We start from the raw sequence: 19,830 nt of genomic DNA on the forward strand, positions 1-19,830 counted from the left end.
TAGGATCGCCGCTAATAAGATTAAATCAGCGGCAACCCAATAGTTGCCGCTAATGATGGTCATTAGCGGCGACTTTAAGCTGGCTGCTGTTGACATTGGAAAAATAATTAAAAACTATCAACAACGGCCACTTTTGAGGGTCGCCGCTAATGAGTGATTATTAGCGGCGACTTTGGGGTCGCTGCTAATGACGTGATAAAAAATAATTAAAAACTTATTAGCGGCGACCCCATGGTCGCCTCTAATGAGTATCAACAACGGCCACTTTTGAGAGTCGCCGCTAATGAGTGATCATTAGCGGCGACTTTGGTGTCGCCGCTAATGAAATGATAAAAAATAATTAAAAACTTATTATCGGCGACCCTAAAGTCGCCGCTAATTAAGATAAATAGCTATTTACTCCTGAAAAAAAAAAAAAATAAATAAAATAAAATAAAATAAAAATCCCAAAAATTCACCTCCGATATTAATTATTGGTGAATTTTTTCTATTTTCTATTCTTATTTTATATAAGAAATAAATATTTATTTTTTTCTTTTAAAGGAAACAAATTCTCCTACTAAATATTTATTTATTATTATTATTATTTTTTTCTATATTATTATTGAAGTTTTCTATTTGTTATTCTTATTTAAATGTTTGATTGAATAACCGATCGATCTTAGTGAATTAGTTCGATTGATCGTGATAGGATCAAATGATCGATCGAACATCTAATCGATCCAAATGAATTAGTTCCATTGATCGTGATAGGATCAAATGATCGATCGAACATCCGATCGATCCTGGTGAATTAGTTTGATTGATTGTGATAGGAACAAATGATTGATCGAACATCCGATTAATCCTAATGAATTAATTCGATTGATCGTGATAAGATCAGATGTTCGATCAAACATCTGATTAATCCTAATGAATTAGTTCGATTGATCGTGATAGAATCAAATGTCCGATCGATCCTACTGAATTAATTCAATTGATCGTGATAGGATCAAATTATCGATCAAACATCCGATCGCTCCTAATGAATTAGTTAGATTGATCGTGATAGGATGAAATGATCGATCGATCAAATATCCGATCGATCCAGATGAATTAGTTCGATTGATTGTGATAGAATCAAATGATCGATCGATCAAGATCGATCAAACATCCGATCGATCTAGGTGAATTAGTTCGATTGATCGTGATAGGATCAAATGATCGATCGATCAAGATTGATCAAACATCCGATTGATCCAGGTGAATTAGTTCGATTGATCGTGATATGATCAAATGATCGATCAAACCTCTGATCGATCCTAATGAATTAGTTCCATTGATCGTGATAGGATCAAATGATCGATTAAACATCCGATCGATCCTAATGAATTAGTTCGATTGATCATGATATGATTAAATGTTCGATCAAACATCTGATCGATCCTAGTGAATTAGTTTGATTGATTGTGATATAATCAATTGATAGATCAAACTGGATACAATTGAAGGTTCAATCGAATATTCAATTGAACTGTAAGCTTTTTATATTATCTTAGTGCCTTAGTTATATTGATCTTATATTATTTTTGGATTTTGTATTATTTTGTAATTAATTATAAGATAAATATCAACTTAATGATCTTTATCATAAAAATTTATTAAACGGAAATTTTTAGTTAATATTATAATAATAAAAACATATTACAAGAGAATTTTTTTTTTAAAAAAAAACCCTAAATAAATAAAAATTAAAAAATTGAAAGTATAATTTAAAATATATATATATATTTGAGCTCATTAGCGGCGACTAAGGTCGCCGCTATTGAGTGCGCATAAAAACTTGGCGCCATCTGTTGGCGCGATTTCTTAAATTTTCAGACCTTTTTTTTTTTTTTTTTTTTCGACCCAAATAGCTCATCACCGTATTTTTCAGACCTCCCTCATCACTCTCTCACTCTCACTCTCTTTCTCTCTCTCCGGCAAACGTTTCTTTCTCTCCTGCAGCTCTCTTTCCAGCGCACCTCTCTCTCTTTGGCGCACTCAACTCTCTCCGGCACACTCAACTCTCTCCGGTAGCTCGATCTCTCTCCGGCGTACCTCTCTCCGGTATGAGTTTCTCCTAAATGCTTGAAAACCTTAAATGCCTCTCAGTACTCAAATAGTCAATTTCTTGAAGTTTAGCTTCTCTAGAGTGCTAGGAATATTTTGCAAACTCACTTATAAAAAGGAATATTTTGAAATCTCTTTGCAATTGTTACTCCCAAGTCTTATCTTTAACCATTTCCTATTTGATTGTTTATCCGAGTTTGAGAGAAAAATGGGAACATTGAGGTGTAAATATGTGGCTTAATGTGAAAGATTTTTTTTGGGAAAGTGCATAAATGGTGGATGAGTTTCTCCATTTAGGGCTTGCCTAGTTTTGTGTTGGCTAGAAGCCAAAGGCCTTTTAAGAAGATTCAAGAAAATAGAATACAGTGGCCTTTTGGAATTTAGAAACTAGAAAGGGAAGGGTGTTGGTGACATTCAATGTTTGGATTTAAAAGAGGCTGTAAATTTGTCTTAAAGAGGAACAAACTAGAAGGGAAGAACTTAAATCTAAGTTGGAAATGGCATCTTGATGGAGGGGTTGGGTTGGTGGCTAAAAATGAGGGTGACTTGCTTAAAGGAGATCATGTCACATGATTTTTCCATTGGCTTGTGAATTTCTATTAAAGAGTTTATTTTATTGGGTATTTCAAAGTTGATGGTGATCTTTTTACTAAAGAAAGTAGTGGTGAAGGATCAGATAGTTCAATTTTCAGAAGAGCCTTTTTAAAGAAACAATAGATTGAAGACCTGTGTGGAGGGTTTCCTGCCTAATTCAATTGAGAGAGGAGAGGGCGTGGTTAGAGTGGTCATTTGAAAAGGAGGTGGTTAGAGCTTTTTGAGGTACATGGAATAGGATGAGGCTTCTTGTCAGGATGGGTTCACTATGGCTCTATTTCAGCATTGTTGGAGAGTAGTAAAGGAAGATATTATAAGCAGTGGCGGAGCCACGTGGTACCTTGGGGGTGCAGTGGCACCCCCAAGGATTTTTTTTAAAAAAAATTTGTTTGTGAATTTCTTTGAATCTTGTTTTCTTTGAATCTTTTATTTTGTTTTATTTTCACATTGTAGACTTGTAGTATATTTTCTTCTCAATGTTCTGTTGAAATTGCACATGTTAGGTATGATTCCCATGATTTAATCTTGTCTCATTTCTTGTTAATTGTTATGCTTGATTCTGGTTGTGGTTGTGTTATACACATTGTTTGTGATGTATTTAGGTATGATTGAACGGATTAGCTTCTAGTGGAAAGCATCTATGAAATGGGCAATTTTTCATATTTTGGTAATTTGGTACCTATATGACTTAAACTAATGCCTCTTAAAGGACTGGAGAGAAGTGTTGGGAGCTTTTTGGTTTGATTGAATATGCTTGATTACTCTTAAATATTATCTATGACCTATTTGTAATTGGAAATGAACTTGGACTTGTAAATTCCCTTGCGAGGTTGAAATTATGTTTATAGGTTATTAAATTACTTAAAAAAAGAATAGTGTTGGTTGGTTGATTAATTCACTGATTAGATATTTTTCGAGTATTGAGGGTTGGTATATATATTTTTTTTTGAAAGTAGTTAATGGTTTGTGTTGTCACTGTTCTGGCATGTGCTGATATGAAATAGCAATAGGATATCCTAACTAAGTAAAAGCATCGACTTGGTTTTTTTACCCTTTTTTTTTTTTTTTTGGATGAAACCTTGACAGAACATGCGAGGGTGATTTTGTTACCCCAGTTTTGATGATATTCAAGTGTCTTCTCAATTTTTATTTTTATTTTTATTTTTTATGCATAATCAACATGGTTCAAACTATGCTTTTGTAATGATTCTTCTTTTCTCTTGGTTGGTGGTGATCATTCAACTATCTTGACCTGGAGAAGTTCTAGTCACTCTATTCTCTAAACTAACTAGTCAAAACTATAGATGGAGCTCTTTAAAATAACTCAATCTCAGACTTAATACATATCTATACATATTTTTTTGCTTCTCTTTGAGCTTAAATGCTATATTTGCTGCAGTCAATGGACTTGTTTACATGTAGTGTAGACTACTTTATGTTAGTGTCACCTATAACTTCTTATGACATTCATTTATTTTGTCAATAAGTTAAACATTGTCATCTTTGCTATATGCTTTTTGGTTGCCTAGCAATGTGTCATAAAAGATGACTGCAGCAAATACAGCATACATCTATACAATCATGAACCAAATCAATGGTTTGGTTGCTGAATATGGTTCCACTTCTGATAAGTCTTCATCTGAGCTTTACTGCCTTCTTTATCTTAGCTTTGAAATAGAAATAAAAACAGAAAAGACACAAGATGAAACCATTTCATGATTCAAAAGAATGAAGACAAAATCGTATGGTTCCTTGTAAAATTGCAGAACATTGATATATAGTTTTTTTCATAATATGTTGTTCCCATATATTGTCATCCAAATCAAAATATTCATCAATATGAAATTTTGAAGATGTCAGTTTCATTGCAGAAACTGACATCTTTTTTAAGCCTCAATGAAGACAGAGGTAAAATTTATAGAATGAAACCATTTGTAATTATAAAATTACAAATATCCGTTTTATATGGGCTTTGTCGTTTAATATCAAACCATTCCATAAACTACAAATTATATATATGTCACGCATGAAAGAAGATGCCATCTTTTACAACTACAAATAAAAGATGTCAGTTTCTTGCACAAGATGACATCCAATGATTTAATGTCATAACCCTTATGTATCTTAGATGTTGGTAAATAGTTCCATATTATAGAGGTAATGTTTATATTCTCTAAACACGCTTGTGATTAAATGTAGGGAAAGAGTAACTTGTGATAGTGACATCGAGATGGATAAGAGTTGGATGCAAGAACCTATTCGATGTTCAGATCGATATCTAAAAGGACTTGAAGAATTCCTTACAATGGCGCGTCCATGTGTGGATGTAAATGGTATTATGAGGTGTCTATGTCGTGATTGTGCAAATCAATATTTTCGTCATATTGAATTGGTGGAGAGTCACTTGTATCTACATGGAATTGATCACACATACACTCGATGGATATTTCATAGGGAAGAAGATCCGTGTAATATAAACGTGACTGCCAACTTACACACTAATACAAATGCGAGGATAGAGGAGGTTGATGAGATCAAAGAATTGTTAGGCGATGTTCAAATGGGGACATTTTTGGAAGCCAACATAGGTGAATCCTCTACAAGTCGGGGTCCAACAACTGACAATCACGAACATAGAACCGGTTTTGGTCGATTATGGGAAGATAGCATGGGTGAACTTTATCCAGGCTGTGATAAATTTACAAAAGTAGCTTTTATTTTGAAGATGCTTAATATAAAGACGATTTGCAACATGAGTAACAAGACATTCGATATGATTATTAAGTTGATAAAGGAGGCCTTTCCTGATGGAGAGACATTGCCATGCTCCTACTGAGCAGCAAAGCAATATTGCCGGGACTTGAGTTTTGGTTATGAGTCTATACATGCATGCCAGAATGATTGTGTGCTTTTTTGGAAGGAACATGCTGATAAAGTACAATGCCCAACATGTAACACTTCAAGATGGAGTTGTGTTAAGGGTAGCGGCAAGAAAATTTCTCAAAAGGTCTTGCGGTATTTCCCAATAAAATCGAGGTTGCAACGATTATTCATGTCGAAAGATATGGCCAAAAATATGAGGTGGCACAAAGATGAACGAAAAGATGACGGCAACACTCTAGGACACCCAGCCGATGGTCTTGCATGGAAAGAGTTTGATAAAGAACATGAATGGTTTACTCGTGATTCCCGTAACGTGTGACTTGGCTTGGTAAGTGATGGTTTCAACCCATTTGGTAATATGAGAACCACATATAGCATATGGCCAGTAGTATTAATGCCGTACAATTTACCTCCATCGATGTGTATGAAGGGTCCAAATATGATATTGTCCTTAATTATCCTTGGTCGCACAGCACCTGGAAACGACATTGATGTGTATTTGCGGCCTTTGGTTGATGATTTGCATGAATTATGGAATGAAGATATAACCACTTGCAATTCTTTGACTAAAGAGACATTTCAGTTGCATGCAGCGTTACTATGGACCATAAACGATTTTCCCGCGTATGGAAACTTGTCTGGTTATTCTACGAAGGGAAAACTGGCGTGTCCGATATGTAACAAGGATACAATGTCTTATAGGTTGAAGTATGGGTCTAAAGAGTGTTACATGTATCATCATAGGTGGCTTCCTCAAGACCATGTGTGGCGACAAGAAAGATAATTGTTCGATGGTACAGAGGAGTATAGATTGGAACCTGAAGAAATGTCCAAAGATCAACTGTTGCAACAACTAATACATGTTGAACATGTGCAGTTTGGGAAACATATTGGGAACAAGAGAAAGCATCGCACAAGTGATTGTGATATAAATGTGTCGAATTCGAAGAAGAAAAGTATTTTCTTTAAGTTGCCTTATTGGTCAACATTGAAATTATGACACAATTTAGATGTCATGCACATTGAGAAGAACATATATGATAGTATCTTGGGTACATTGATGAATATTCCTTGGAAGACAAAGGACACAGCCAACGCACGAAGAGATTTACGTGAGATGGGTGTACGTAAAGAATTGCACTTGCAGACAAATGATGCAACCACCAAGATGCCAGTTGTGGCATACACTTTGACAAGAGATGAGAAGAACCAGTTATGTGAGTGGCTGAAATGTGTAAAATTTCCTGATGGGTATGCGTCTAACATTGGTCGATGTGTGAACAAGCTTCCTGGCAAGATATCGGGAATGAAAAGCCATGGATTGTCATGTTTTCTTACAGCGCTTACTTCCTGTTGCGATCCGTAGAAAATTAACGCCTGAAATAGAAAAAACATGATTGAGATAAGTAATTTTTTTACGCAGTTGTGTGCACAGACATTAAAAGTAGATATCTTGAAGCAAATGAAGGTCAACATTGTCGTGATTTTATGCAAGATGGAACAAATATTTTCACCAGCATTTTTTCATGTTATGGTACATCTAGCGGTTCATTTACCTCGAGAGGCTGAGCTTGGGGGACCAGTACAAAACCGTTGGATGTATCCAATGGAAAGGACGCTTGGTAAACGTAAGAGGAAGGTGCGAAACAAAGCGCGACCGGAGGCTTCAATTGCTGTGGCTTATTTAGTTGATGAGTGTTTGACGTTTTGCTCCATGTATCTTCGTGGGATTGAGACAAGATGGAGCTGTGAAGAGCGAAATGCTAACGGCTGTATGGAAGAAACGGAACAAGGCCTCGATGTGTTCTTTCAGCGAGTTTGACCGTTGGATGTGGCAAAATATGTGACACTTGATGAGAACATTTTTGCGAGGGCTTGATGGTATGTACTTAGCAACTGTAAGGAAACAGCTTCATACTTGCAGTAAGTGTATAATTGTAGGTTCCTTATCCAATTCTCTTTTGTTTAATCATGACACTAGATGATTACTAATGACATACACTTTTCTACGCAGTGAACATTATCAGATGATCGAACGGGGCGGTGGCCATGACATTGAGAAGAAGCATAGGGCCACATTTGAGCGTTGGTTTTGTGATAATATATACAGTGGTGGGCGTAATGCAGAAAATGTCCTAGAACAATTATACCATCTTTCACTCGGACCTGATCGTCAAGTTAGATCGTATAGAGGTTGCATTGTGAATGGGGTTAGGTTCCACACAAAAGAATGTGCAGAAACTCGTACTACCTAGAGTAGTGGTATTGTTGTGAAAGGTAGGTACAACACGTCAGACGATGAATACTATGGTGAGTTAAAGAGCATTGTTGAGTTATGTTACCCTGGCCGAAATCGGGTGTATCTATTTGAGTGCGATTGGTGGGACACTGGGAGTAATACGCAGGGAATAAGAAAGGAACAAGGTTTTACAATTGTGAATACCTCTCGTAAATGGTATGAGTCCGACCCATTCATATTAGCATGCTAAGCTGCGCAAGTGTTTTACTTGAGTGGTCCTAAATTGGGTGGCAGTTGGAAAGTAGCGCAGACGCTGACCAATAGAAACACATACTATAATCCAACAGTGATAGGGGAAGATAATGAGAATGGTGACCAAGAAACTAACAATGAGGTATACCAGAAAAATGAATGTGTTGGGGGTAATATTACAATTGTTGAAAACTCTACTATGTTACATAGAGATGATTCGACAATACCTATTGATGAATTATATGTGCAACTTGATGCAAGCATGTTCATTGACGATAACCCTTCGATTGAGGAGCATAATACTAACTCCGATAGTGAAGAAGAGTTAAGTAGCAACTATGACACAAAATCTGAGCACACAGAGAACTCTGAACACGAACAGTCATCCTCAAGCAACAATGATACAGAATGATCAAGTTGGAATTGGATTAACAAATTGTATGATGTGTTGCTACTCATATTTTATTTTTGGTTTTTCTTTTTCTACATATTGACCACTTATGTGCAATTAACTAAATTAAGTATATGAACAATTTTTTTTGTCCAAACCATATAACATGCAATATTATGGTTATATGACTGATTCATATTTATTTTGTGTTGTGTGCAGATCTATCAGAGCAACTAGAAATGGTGATAGGGCGTGGCCGAGTCCAAGGCCGTGGTCAACTCCGAGGTCAAGGCCGAGGCTTGTGTCATGTTGAGGATCATGATAGGCCGACTCTCGTTGATGTTGATGACGATATGGACATGCCATCACCGGTGACCCTTGATTTGGCGAAGGGCCATGGCCATTCTTCCCATGAGCGGTCTGATGACATACCCTCATCAGGAGTCGCACCCACCGCGAGTTGTAAGTGAATATAAGATCTTTTTCCTATTAGTTTGTTGCATACACTGTGCGAACTTCTTTTCTAGATACAACTAACTACGTTTCCATATTTTGATTAATAGCTAGCACGTCTATTAGACGGCCAAGGGGTCAGAACAAGAATTCCAAGGTTAATGATGTGATAGATAACGATGGTCCGCTCACTTTGAAATTCAAGGATGACTATGTCGTACCTGTGGACGATTATGCCGGAGCGTGGTCGATGATAATTTCTAAGATTGTCCTCGATCATTGCGACCTCCATTATCAGAGTTGGACCATGGTCTCAGATGAATTGGTGAAGAGATTGATAGAACGAGTGAAGGTATAAATCTCATTGTGTATGTGTATTATGTCACTTGCTACAAATAATGTGACAAACTTTTGACCATTGTTTTCGTAATTACTATGTCTCAGGGTAAGTTCGTTTTGGATACGGAGCTACAGAAGCACAAGGATGCTTTAAAGCATCAATTAGGCAAGGCCTATAATAGGACACGCTCCACATTGCACCTCAAGAACTACAAAATTTATTTCAAAAATGTGGATAGCAATGATTCAATAGCGGTGGCCAATGCTCAAGCCAAGGCGAGGGCCAATGTTCCAACTGGTATTTCTCCGGAACAATGGCCTGTTATATGTGATTCATTCGAAGTTGGTATGTGGAAGGTAAACACATCTTATTCAAATAAATAGTCAATTATTATTTCTAAGATTTGTATTCAGCTATAAAAAATGAAATTAATATGTTTTTTGATTGAATTTTTGTAGAAGAAATCTGCGCGAAATAAGAAAATCAGAGCAAAGATGGAAACAAATCATACAGCTGGCAGCACGACGTTCATCAATATCATTCACAAGAAGGTAAGAATATATAGTGTTAGGCTTTTACAGTAATGTTCTTCAGTGTAACAGTTAATTATGTGTATTATGTGCAGGCAAAGAAAATTAATGCCACACCCAATCCCATAGAAATATACAAGGACACGCACACTAACAAGGATGGGATATTTGTGAGTGAATACGCTGAGAGTAAATATGTAAGTGAATGAAATGGGTACTCATGATGAATATGTCTAATGAACTTGCATAGATTATTTAGTTGAGGTTTACATGGATTGTGCAGAATGAAATGGAATCAATAGTAGCAAACTCCGACAACACTAATGCCAGCCAAGAAGACATTGTCTTAAAGGTGCTAGGTGGACACCGCTCAGGACATGTCAGAGGAAAAGGTTGTGGTGCCATACCTATCAAGTCAAATTCCTCATCAGCATGCAACCAACAAAACCTTGATGAATGCTTGGCTAAACAGCTAGAAACCGAAGAGAAACTAGCTGCTATGGAGGCAAAAATGGAGGATGTAACAGCTACATTTCAGGCCGAAATTAAGGAGTCAAAAGCATCTCAAGCTGCTATGCAAGCACAAATGGAAATGCTGCTAAAACATATAGGAGGGTAAAAGAATCTTGCCTATTACTTTTTTTTTTTTTTTTTTTTTTTTAATTCACACACATATCAAGTAATTGTTAGAAAGATCATTGATTATGATATGAATTCTATTATTCCTAGGATTGGAGGGAGCTCTTATGGATCTCAAGCAAGCGGAAGCAACATTTGAAAGAGCTTTTGTTGTATTTTGTTTAAGACTTTGTTTTAATATTATTAAGATTTGTCACAAATTTGGTTTGTATTAGAGGGTAAGAACTTTAAATAGTTTTAATGTTTAAGAACTTGGAGGGTGCTTTAGTTGTACTTCGTTGAAGAAGTTTTAATATTACAAAGATTATAACAAATTTGGTTTGTGTTAGAAGGTAAGAACTTCAAACAGTTTTTTTGTTTAAGAACTTTGAGTTAGTGAACCTCTCTTGACATGTTTATCAAGTTGATTAAACAATGCAAGAGAGTAATATTATATAACAATATTTCATTTTTAAGTGTATACAGGATGGCATGAGTGGAAGATGTGCAAGGAGTTGTGGTGCTAAAGGACTCAAATAACAATGGGTAAGATATTTCAATCCCATTGTCATTCACTTGTTGGTGGAAGTTAATTCCATTTAATACAAGTATATAACACTATTTTCTTTTTTTAGTGTATGTAGAATGGCATGAGAGAAAGATAGGCAAGAAATTGTTGCGCTAAAGGACTCAATTGATGGTAAGTTATTTCAAACCTATTGTCATTCACTTGTTGGTGGAAGTACTGTGAAATGTAGCGAGCGGGAGGCTTGCATGGAGTTATAAGGATGAGTAGAATGTGAATTGGAGTGTTTGGTTTTTGATTATATTTGTTTGTTGGTTTGTGTTTGTGACCTCATTAATCATATAAGTTTGTGTTTGTGTTTGATTGTGGTAATTAAGGCCGACGATCTTTTTTTTGTCTTAAGTTATTTGTTTCAGGAAAAAAGAATTGCTTTTATTCTTAGTTGATTCTTTTTTTTTTTTTTTTTTTTTGTTTTAGTTTGTTCATGTGATTGTTTTGATTATAACCTTATTGTCCGGACGTCCCCAACATGTCATTATTTTGTGTTATTGTTTCCCTCTTTCACTTTTTGTTTCATGATAAGAAGTGAATCTTTGAATCCACTTGTCCTTCCATATGCAATGCTTGCACCAACTTGTTTTAATGGTTTAGCTATTATTCCTTTGCTTGATGAGATGAAGTCCTTTATTTTTTTTTTTTTGACATAGTTTGTGCTCATAGGTAAGGACTCAAACCCTTCAATATATGTAAGGTTTGTTGCTCTTTGGGTCCACAATTCAAAGGCAAGCCTTGGATTGGGTGGTTTAGTTTGATTGACTTGGCATGAGTTTACTTTTGATTATAACCTTATTGTCTGGACGTCCCCAACATGTCATTATTTTGTGCTATTGTTTCCCTCTTTCACTTTTTGTTTCATGATAAGAGAAGTGAATCCTTGAATCCACTTGTCCTTTCATATATATGCAATGCTTGCACCAATTAACTTTAGTTATCTCTAGCGATTTGACTATAAATAGGCTTGATGTAATTCTCATAACTGCTATATAACAACATCTATTCTCAAGGTCGCCGCTAATGATTTTTTTTAAGTTTGACGAGTATCAATAGCGGGGACCAAGATGTCGCCGCTAATGATGGTCAATAGTGGCGACATCGTGGTCGCCGCTACTATCCATCAATAGCGGCGACCTTATAGGTCGCCGCTATTGATAGTCATAAGGTCACCGCTACTGACTATCAATAGCGGCAACTTTATGGTCACCACTATTGTCCATTAATAGCGGCGACCGAGAGGGTCGCCGCTATTGATAGTCAATAGCAACGACTTTTTTGTCGCCGCTATTTAAAAACATCAGTAGCGGCAACAAAAATGTCGCCGCTATTGACCATCATCAGCGGCAACACACGCCTTATTTCAACCTTTTTTTGCGGCAAAAAAAGAAGTCATTAGCGGCGACTAAACGTTGCCGCTATTGACCCATCAATAGCGGCAACCCCAAATGTCACCGCTATTGATCATCTGTGGCAGATTAATACCAACAACTGAATAGCGGTAAAGGGTCGCCGCTATTGATCAATAGCGGCGAAAGTCGCCGCTAATGAGCAAATTTCTTGTAGTGACGCTACTGATGATGTACGTCCTTTAGTGACCAATCATTAGCCAATGGATGCGCCTGTCACGATTAACCATTGAATCCAAGGCCCATATAAACACACACATTTGACCATAAAGTTAACATGTATAGTAAGTCCATGGCCGTTATCTTGCACGTACCTGTGTACCATGTCATACAATGCAATTAGTCTTGTTCGTATTTTACATGCATACTATCATTTTCGCAAATGATAGAGTTCATGATGCAAAAAAGTGTATATCATGAGAGATGTAAATATGCATGTTTTGGTATACAAAATAGTCATGTAATGCAAGAAAATAAATGGCGAGCATTATGTGGTTTAGAACTCACCCAGGTCGTACAAATCCTCCGAAAAGTCCTCCAAAGGTTCATCGTTAGGATCCATGAGTTCTGCCCAGCGAGGGTTTTGGCTGAGAGATGATCTATAGGGTCAATTACCAGTTAATTGATTTTCCCATTGGGGTCGTTACAGTATAACTATGAGAATTGATCTTAATCTTTATATTCAATCATTATGAATTTCTTTAGGGTAATTAACTTTTTCCCCTATTTTTTTTTTATAACGCATTATCACTTTGCCTTATGAACTGACAACCCTACTGCCCGACCCTATCAAACTACCATTTTGTGCCCAAAACTCCCCTTCTGTCAGTCAAAGGTGTTGTGACTCAGACGGTCAACTCGTCACATGAGTCCCACATGCCATCTTAAAATTTTCTATCCCACTTTTGCCCATAGTAGGGTTTTCAATTCATGGGGTTAAAATGACAATGTGTTGTAGTTGATGGGGGCAAAGTGACAATGCGTTGTAGTTGATAGGAGAAAAGTGACAATACATTTTTAGTTGATGGGGGAAAAAGGTAATTACGCATAATTTCTTATCTTGTCTTAGAAAGTCTTTTATATTGATTGAACCCAATCTTTCATATTTTCTGTGATTATATGAGTGACTGTTATACAACGGTTTTAATTGACATATGATCAAGACGGTTAGATAGACCATGCCTAGAGAAGACGGATTGTACTACACCCTAGTTTAGTATAATTTAGGTAGACAGTTCGCACTAACCGAAGATGGGTTATACTATTCCCTTAATTATATGTAGCTTATTAAGGAATTAGATAATCCATACCTAGGGAAGATGGATCGTACCGCATCTTAGTAGTTAGGAGGACGGTCCGTGCCAACCAAAGATGGATTATACTTATTTCTTAATGATGGTATTTTCTTGATTACTCGAGTGAGACGACCCCTATATCATGCATAATATGAAAGTTTCTTATTAATTTGTGATTGACCATTGTTATGCGGTTAGTGGTGAACTTAATCCCCTATTCTATCCCTCATCACTTTTTATCTTTACTTTTATGCATTAGTTTATAAATCAAACCAAATCAACTTTCTTTTATTTAAGTTATATTTAATCTTGATAGATTTGATAACAACACACACGCAGTTCTTGAGGTTCGACACTTTCAATATAACCATATCCTACAATGATTCGTCCTATTCCGAGTGATAATTTTATTATTGATATTTTTGTACACAAAACGACCGCATCAAAGGACTTTGTGCTGGTTAGTGGAAAGGTTTGATTTTGAAAGAAATGTTTGAACTTTAGTGTTGGAAACTTGTGTTGATGTCTAGTTGTGCTCATAACAATATTGAAAGATGTATTAGGGCTTGGGATTTGTTAGATGAGCTAAAAGTATGACTTTTTCAGATTTGAGGAGTTTCAGCCCAGAGGATGATAGATTGTCTTGAGGACCAATCGATCATTGTCAACAATGATCAAACGGTCATTTGGCATTATGTTTGAAAGTTTAATTTTATCATTGTTAGGTGTGTTTTAGCCTAGGTGTGTGACTAATAATATAATCTTTCGCAAACATTGGAATTGGTAACTTCTAAAATGATCACCAAGAAGACGACCAATGTGAATTAAGCTCACATGTATACTTGTTGTCACTCTTTATGTCATCCTATTGTATATTTATCAAACATGTATGCTTATTACTCGAATGAAATACTCTGCAAATATTGTGAATTATATATTTTGGGTAAATGGAGTGTTTGGAACACAATATTGCTTCATGTGAGTTTTATAAGTGTATACATGTAAAGACAATGATTAATGGGAAAAATATAAAAAACACCCCCCAAACTAACTGTCGTTTGCGATCGAACTTCACAATGTTCAAAAGGTACTAAAGTAACCCATCAAATTACCAAAATGTATCAAAAATGACACTTATTTTTTTTATACTCCTATAATACCCATATTCTTTTAAAAATTAAATAATTAAATAATTAAAAAAAAAAGTTAAAAGAAAAAAAAAAAACCAATGGGTGAATAAATACAAAAAAAAAAAAACGTTTTTAGAATAAATAAATAATTAATCATTTTAATTGGCATAAATTACAAATTGTTTCATGTCATATGAAAGTAAAATTAAAGGTTTCTGAGATATTTCAAAAAAAAAAATTTAGTCCGTAGAGTCAAATTTTGTTAAATGTGGCGTCAACGCCACTAAAAATGGCAACACATGTCATTCTTAATATATATATATATATATATATATATATATATATATTAAACTTATAAAAAAAAAAAAATGAAAGCCACCCCTTTCCTTGTTTCTTTTTTCTTTTCTTTTTTTTAAAAAAAAAAAAAATTAAATTCTTATTTTTTTTATTTTAGTTTTTAAAAGAATAAGGGTATTATTGGAATATAGAAAAAATATGTAGCCTTTTTGACACACTTTGATAGTTTGATTAGCTACTTTAGGACCTTTTGAATATCGTGGGATTCTATAAAAAACAGCTGTTAGTTTGTGGGACTTTTTATATTTTTCCCATGGTTAATAGTATCGTATGAGATGACTTTCATATATGGATGACAATTATATATGTGCTTATTATTACATGAGTTTGACCCAGAATTAACTAGTTAGATAGATCATTTGAGAGTTATTTATGTTGTAAATAGATCTTGAGGGTGTTACAACACAACCTTACACGAACGATGGTCACACCTTACGACATCAGTAGTGGTATAGATCACTCGGGGTCGGACTTGTTGGGCAAATAGCAGTAGCTTACTATGTAGGTCGCCAGGGCACCAATACTGTATCAGGGGTTTAACGAAAAGAGCAAACATCATTATAAGAGGGTTAAAGGTACAAATAAACCTTATTGAGTTTAATTATGACTTATTCACATGTGATATCATAACAAATAAACATATTATTTTTTCTCTTGTCATTTGACATGAACCACGTTGCATAATATTGCATGCGATTTATTAACCCTTTTATAAACCGATGAGTTCATTACATGATGACATGTTTCGTATGTACGTGCTAATTTATTAAGTTGTGAATTTACGCTTTATCTACTTTTACCCGTAAAATATCATTGTTTTAGAGTTGGATGTTCTTTTAGAGGATGGTGCATTGGGGGGGCTAAAATAAGAAGATGTCAATGGATGACTTAACTAAATTGGTTTTTGACACGGCCTTAAGCTAGTAGCCATTATGGAGGCCGGAAGAACAAAGCTACAAAAGACACCCTTAGGGTTGCTGTACTTTTCAATATATGATGGTTTTTTGCCTTCGAGGTTCTCTTTAGAAAGTCATTACTCATTTTTATGTATTCGATATTCTAGTGACTACTAGATTTAGCTTGTAATATTTTAATATTTAGCATGACAATTGGCCTTTGACCAAGATACTTGATGATTATGCTTTGACTATGTTAAGTTGTAGGGAGGTTTGTTAAATAACACAAACACCCCGCACACTGTTTACTTGAAAGAATAATAATTGGTATAGAAAAGTAAAAAAAATTTGTTTTGTAGTAATTTTTTTATTTGTATAGTAGTATAAAGTAAATGATGTTATATAAAAAGTGAGGATATTTTGATATTGATTTTTTTTAGAAATAAAGTGAATAGTATTTGGGGGTAGGGGTGAGGGTGTTGTTGTTTGCCAAACAACCCTACAATGTTGCTTTGATTATTTTCATTGTGAGGTGGTTAGCTAGTAATTGAACGTGGTTCCACCCGTGCTTACTATACAAGTTATCCTATTAATTACCAATTAATTATAGTTGAAAGCGTTACCAGGTCAAACAATGGCAATTTAACATACATTATAATGGGTGATAGTTTGAAGGACACATGGACTTAAAAAAAAAAAAAAAAAAAAAAGTGGAAAACAAAATCATTCGTCTGCCAATGTAAAACAAAATCGTTGAACGAGATAAAATCAGAAAGGAATATTCATGGAGTCATTGAAACTTAAATCCCTTGGAAACAAAAGCAACCCCAAGTCCTACCAACCAAACAGTGTACTAATAATACTGGTGAACAAAATGATAAAATCCTAGTCGTAGTAGAATGATGGTGATAAAGCCTCTCCTCCTAAGCCCTAAGCCCTCTCGCACCTGATCCTCCTAGCAAGTTGAATGTCCTTGGTCATGATGGTGACGCGCTTGGCATGGATGGCACAGAGGTTAGTGTCTTCGAATAAACCAACCAGGTACGCCTCAGCCGCCTCCTGCAATGCCAGCACCGCATGGCTCTGGAACCGCAGGTCGGTCTTAAAATTCTGAGCAATCTCACGGACCAGCCTCTGGAATGGCAGCTTCCTGATCAGAAGATCCGTACTCTTCTGGTACTTGCGGATTTCTCTGCATCATGATTCATATATAATTAGCACACTCGACGAAACCTTAAATTCATTGTCACCCATAAAATGATGGAGAGATAACTTACCGAAGAGCAACAGTTCCAGGGCGGTATCTGTGGGGCTTCTTCACCCCTCCCGTAGTTGGGGCTGATTTGCGGGCAGCCTGAAACAATATTCATAACAAACACTTTATTCAGAAAACAGAGCAACAACCAAATAGGAAACCCAAAACCCAAAAGTTACAGTCAAACAAACCTTGGTGGCGAGCTGTTTCCTAGGAGCCTTGCCACCGTGGGACTTGCGGGCAGTCTGCTTTGTACGGGCCATCTGTAAAATTAAAGCGCTCAAACTTACAATCTTTTACAACTAAATCGATTACGAACAATGTAAACCCTAAAACCGCAAGCAGCAATTCAAATCAAATCAGGCAAGCAATTCTTGGAAATTTGAAGAGACGAAGAACAAAACAAAAAGCAGAGGAAACGGCGAGAGAGAGAGAGAGAGAGAAAAGAAGAGAAAGAGAGACGCTTGCTTTACCTCCAAGTGAAGTTGCGTCTTTGTAAAGAAAAAGCTGCAAAAGATTTTGGCTGAGAATCGAAAGAGAAAGGAGAAGCTCTGAACAAGTGTGAGGACAACGGGAGGTCGTGCCCCTTTATATAGGGCGGGTGCACAGGCACTTCTGTCTTGTTTTCCTGGTGCTCGATCGAACGGTCAAATGTTGGTACAATTGTGTTTTTATGCCCTCAATGAACGGCTAAGATCTGTATTTTCGACTGCGCTTTGGATTGTGCTTTCTGGATTGTGTGTTTTTGGTGATCAAGCTGCGAAACCTCAGTGAGTGGAAAGCAGCGATAGATTTCAAGTGGATAAGGGAGAACAAGGAAGCGGTTGCTGCCAACATAAAGAGAAGGAACTCCATTGCTAATTTGGAAGCTGTGCTGCAACTCTCTATGACCAAAGTTGAAAGAATTTGCATTTGTATCATGACCCAGGAAATATCGGCGCCAATGAGGGCCAGCTCCGCCATGAACCAGAGCACCAGCCTGGCCCACTTGGGCACCTCTTCTCAAAGTGGGACTGCAACAACCGGCTCGCTTCCTCCTCGCCCTTTAGCACCTCTTCTCGCGCCTCGGCGCTCATGGTTTGCTCTCCGCGCGCTGCAGATTACGCAGGAGAGGGTGATGGGGATGGGCTCGTGGCGTGCGCGAGCGCTGGATTTATACCGCGTTTTGCAGGGGTAGGAAATGTACAACGATTTCGTTGTCCAGATGTTGCAATACTCCGGTTGGTGGCCATAGAGAGATTGACACGTCTGCAGGGGGGTGCGTGGCTTTCCAGTCATTTTCCACGAAATAAAAAAGAAGAAAAGCGTAAGGAGTTTTTACCTCATAATATACATATTTAAATACAAGACATTTTTTTCCTTCCCTATTTTTTAATCCTATTGGTTGCAGTAATTCTAGAATTAGTCATTCCATATAAAGGTTAGAGTTGGGACAATTTTGAACAATTTTTTAATGATGGAATAAATCTCTCAATCATTTTCAAACAAATTTTTCAATCCAATTGCGTTAGCTTTTGTGTATATTTTTTTGCGAAAAATGTTAGGTGTTCTTCGCGTATTCTTCTACTCCTAAATGGATATTATTTTCTAAAAATTGGGTGTTAAAAATAAATTAATGGATATTATTTTTTTTACTTTTTAAAAAATTAATATTCACCTAAAACCAAAAGAATACCTAGCATTCGCTTCTTCACCCTTGCACTTTTCTATCCTTATTAAGTAATCCTATTTAGTAGACTCTTATACTACGGCCATACAACTCTGATGATATGGCAACGAATATCAGTAATTGATTTTTATTTCTACAAGTTCTTGTTGATCCAAATATTAATTTTCACTGTCATATCATCATAGTTGTATGACCGTAGTATAAGAGTCTACTAAATATCATTTCTCATTTTTAATAAAATATAGCAGTCTATTTCTCTCCCTCCTTATGTTTTTATTATTTTTCCTCTTCACTCTTCAACGTCTTTACCAAACATATATATCTTCCGACTAGAAAAGCACGTTTAATCCAAAAATTTGGATAATGCCTAAAAGGAAAATATAAGTTACAATGGTAGATTTTTTTAATCAAGTTAGTTTTTTTAGATAAGAATTTCTTACAATTTTAAATAAATTATAAATTCTTAAATTACTAGCCTATCATAACTATTCTACTTCTGTTTGGTGTCAAAAAACAAGTCTCTATTTAAATAAACTTAATCCTCAAAAAATTATAACCACCACTGAGGGACAAGAATTGAATTCCTGCAAAGATATTTTAACAAACCAACAAGAAATTAAGGGAAAAAATGTGGAAACCCTAAGTATGGATGCTTCAAATACTTACTTTAGAAATTGTGGGTCATCTCATTCATCTAATTGTCTAATTAATATGGCAGAGTCCATCGCCACCCTGACATCCGATTGATTTGCAGGCTAATGATAATCGATCTACGCCTAAATTACCTGGGGCCACTCATCAAATTAAAGGGGACCGGAACAGATTTGTTGGATATTATGCTATTGATGTCG

The 19,830-nt window shown here is 36.0% G+C and overlaps 1 protein-coding gene and 1 pseudogene across 1 annotated transcript; one reads left to right on the top strand and one right to left on the bottom strand.

Moving 5' to 3' along the window:
* Positions 1-4,899: 4,899 nt before the first annotated feature.
* On the top strand, positions 4,900-7,390 carry LOC148584634 (uncharacterized; annotated as a pseudogene).
* Positions 7,391-16,967: 9,577 nt separating this feature from the next.
* LOC132183680 (histone H3.3-like) lies at positions 16,968-17,855 on the bottom strand. Its single transcript, XM_088518104.1, has 4 exons — positions 17,784-17,855; positions 17,502-17,573; positions 17,333-17,409; positions 16,968-17,247 (listed from the first exon to the last, which is right to left on the bottom strand). The coding sequence occupies exons 2-4, from the start codon at positions 17,571-17,573 to the stop codon at positions 16,986-16,988; spliced, it is 411 nt and encodes a 136-aa protein (XP_088374230.1). The 5' UTR covers positions 17,784-17,855; the 3' UTR covers positions 16,968-16,985.
* Positions 17,856-19,830: the final 1,975 nt, after the last annotated feature.

Source organism: Corylus avellana, chromosome 7 (genome assembly GCF_965113065.1).
Source record: "Corylus avellana chromosome 7, dhCorAvel1.hap1.2, whole genome shotgun sequence".
Lineage (NCBI taxonomy): Eukaryota > Viridiplantae > Streptophyta > Magnoliopsida > Fagales > Betulaceae > Corylus > Corylus avellana.

What these genes read in the sequence shown, in the direction of transcription:
- LOC132183680 (XM_088518104.1), bottom strand. Translation starts at nt 17,573, where the DNA reads ATGGCCCGTACAAAGCAGACTGCCCGCAAGTCCCACGGTGGCAAGGCT. An exon ending in GGAAACAGCTCGCCACCAAG is followed by an intron (nt 17,410 to 17,501) that starts GTTTGTTTGACT and finishes ATATTGTTTCAG; the next exon opens with GCTGCCCGCAAATCAGCCCC. An exon ending in CCTGGAACTGTTGCTCTTCG is followed by an intron (nt 17,248 to 17,332) that starts GTAAGTTATCTC and finishes ATCATGATGCAG; the next exon opens with AGAAATCCGCAAGTACCAGA.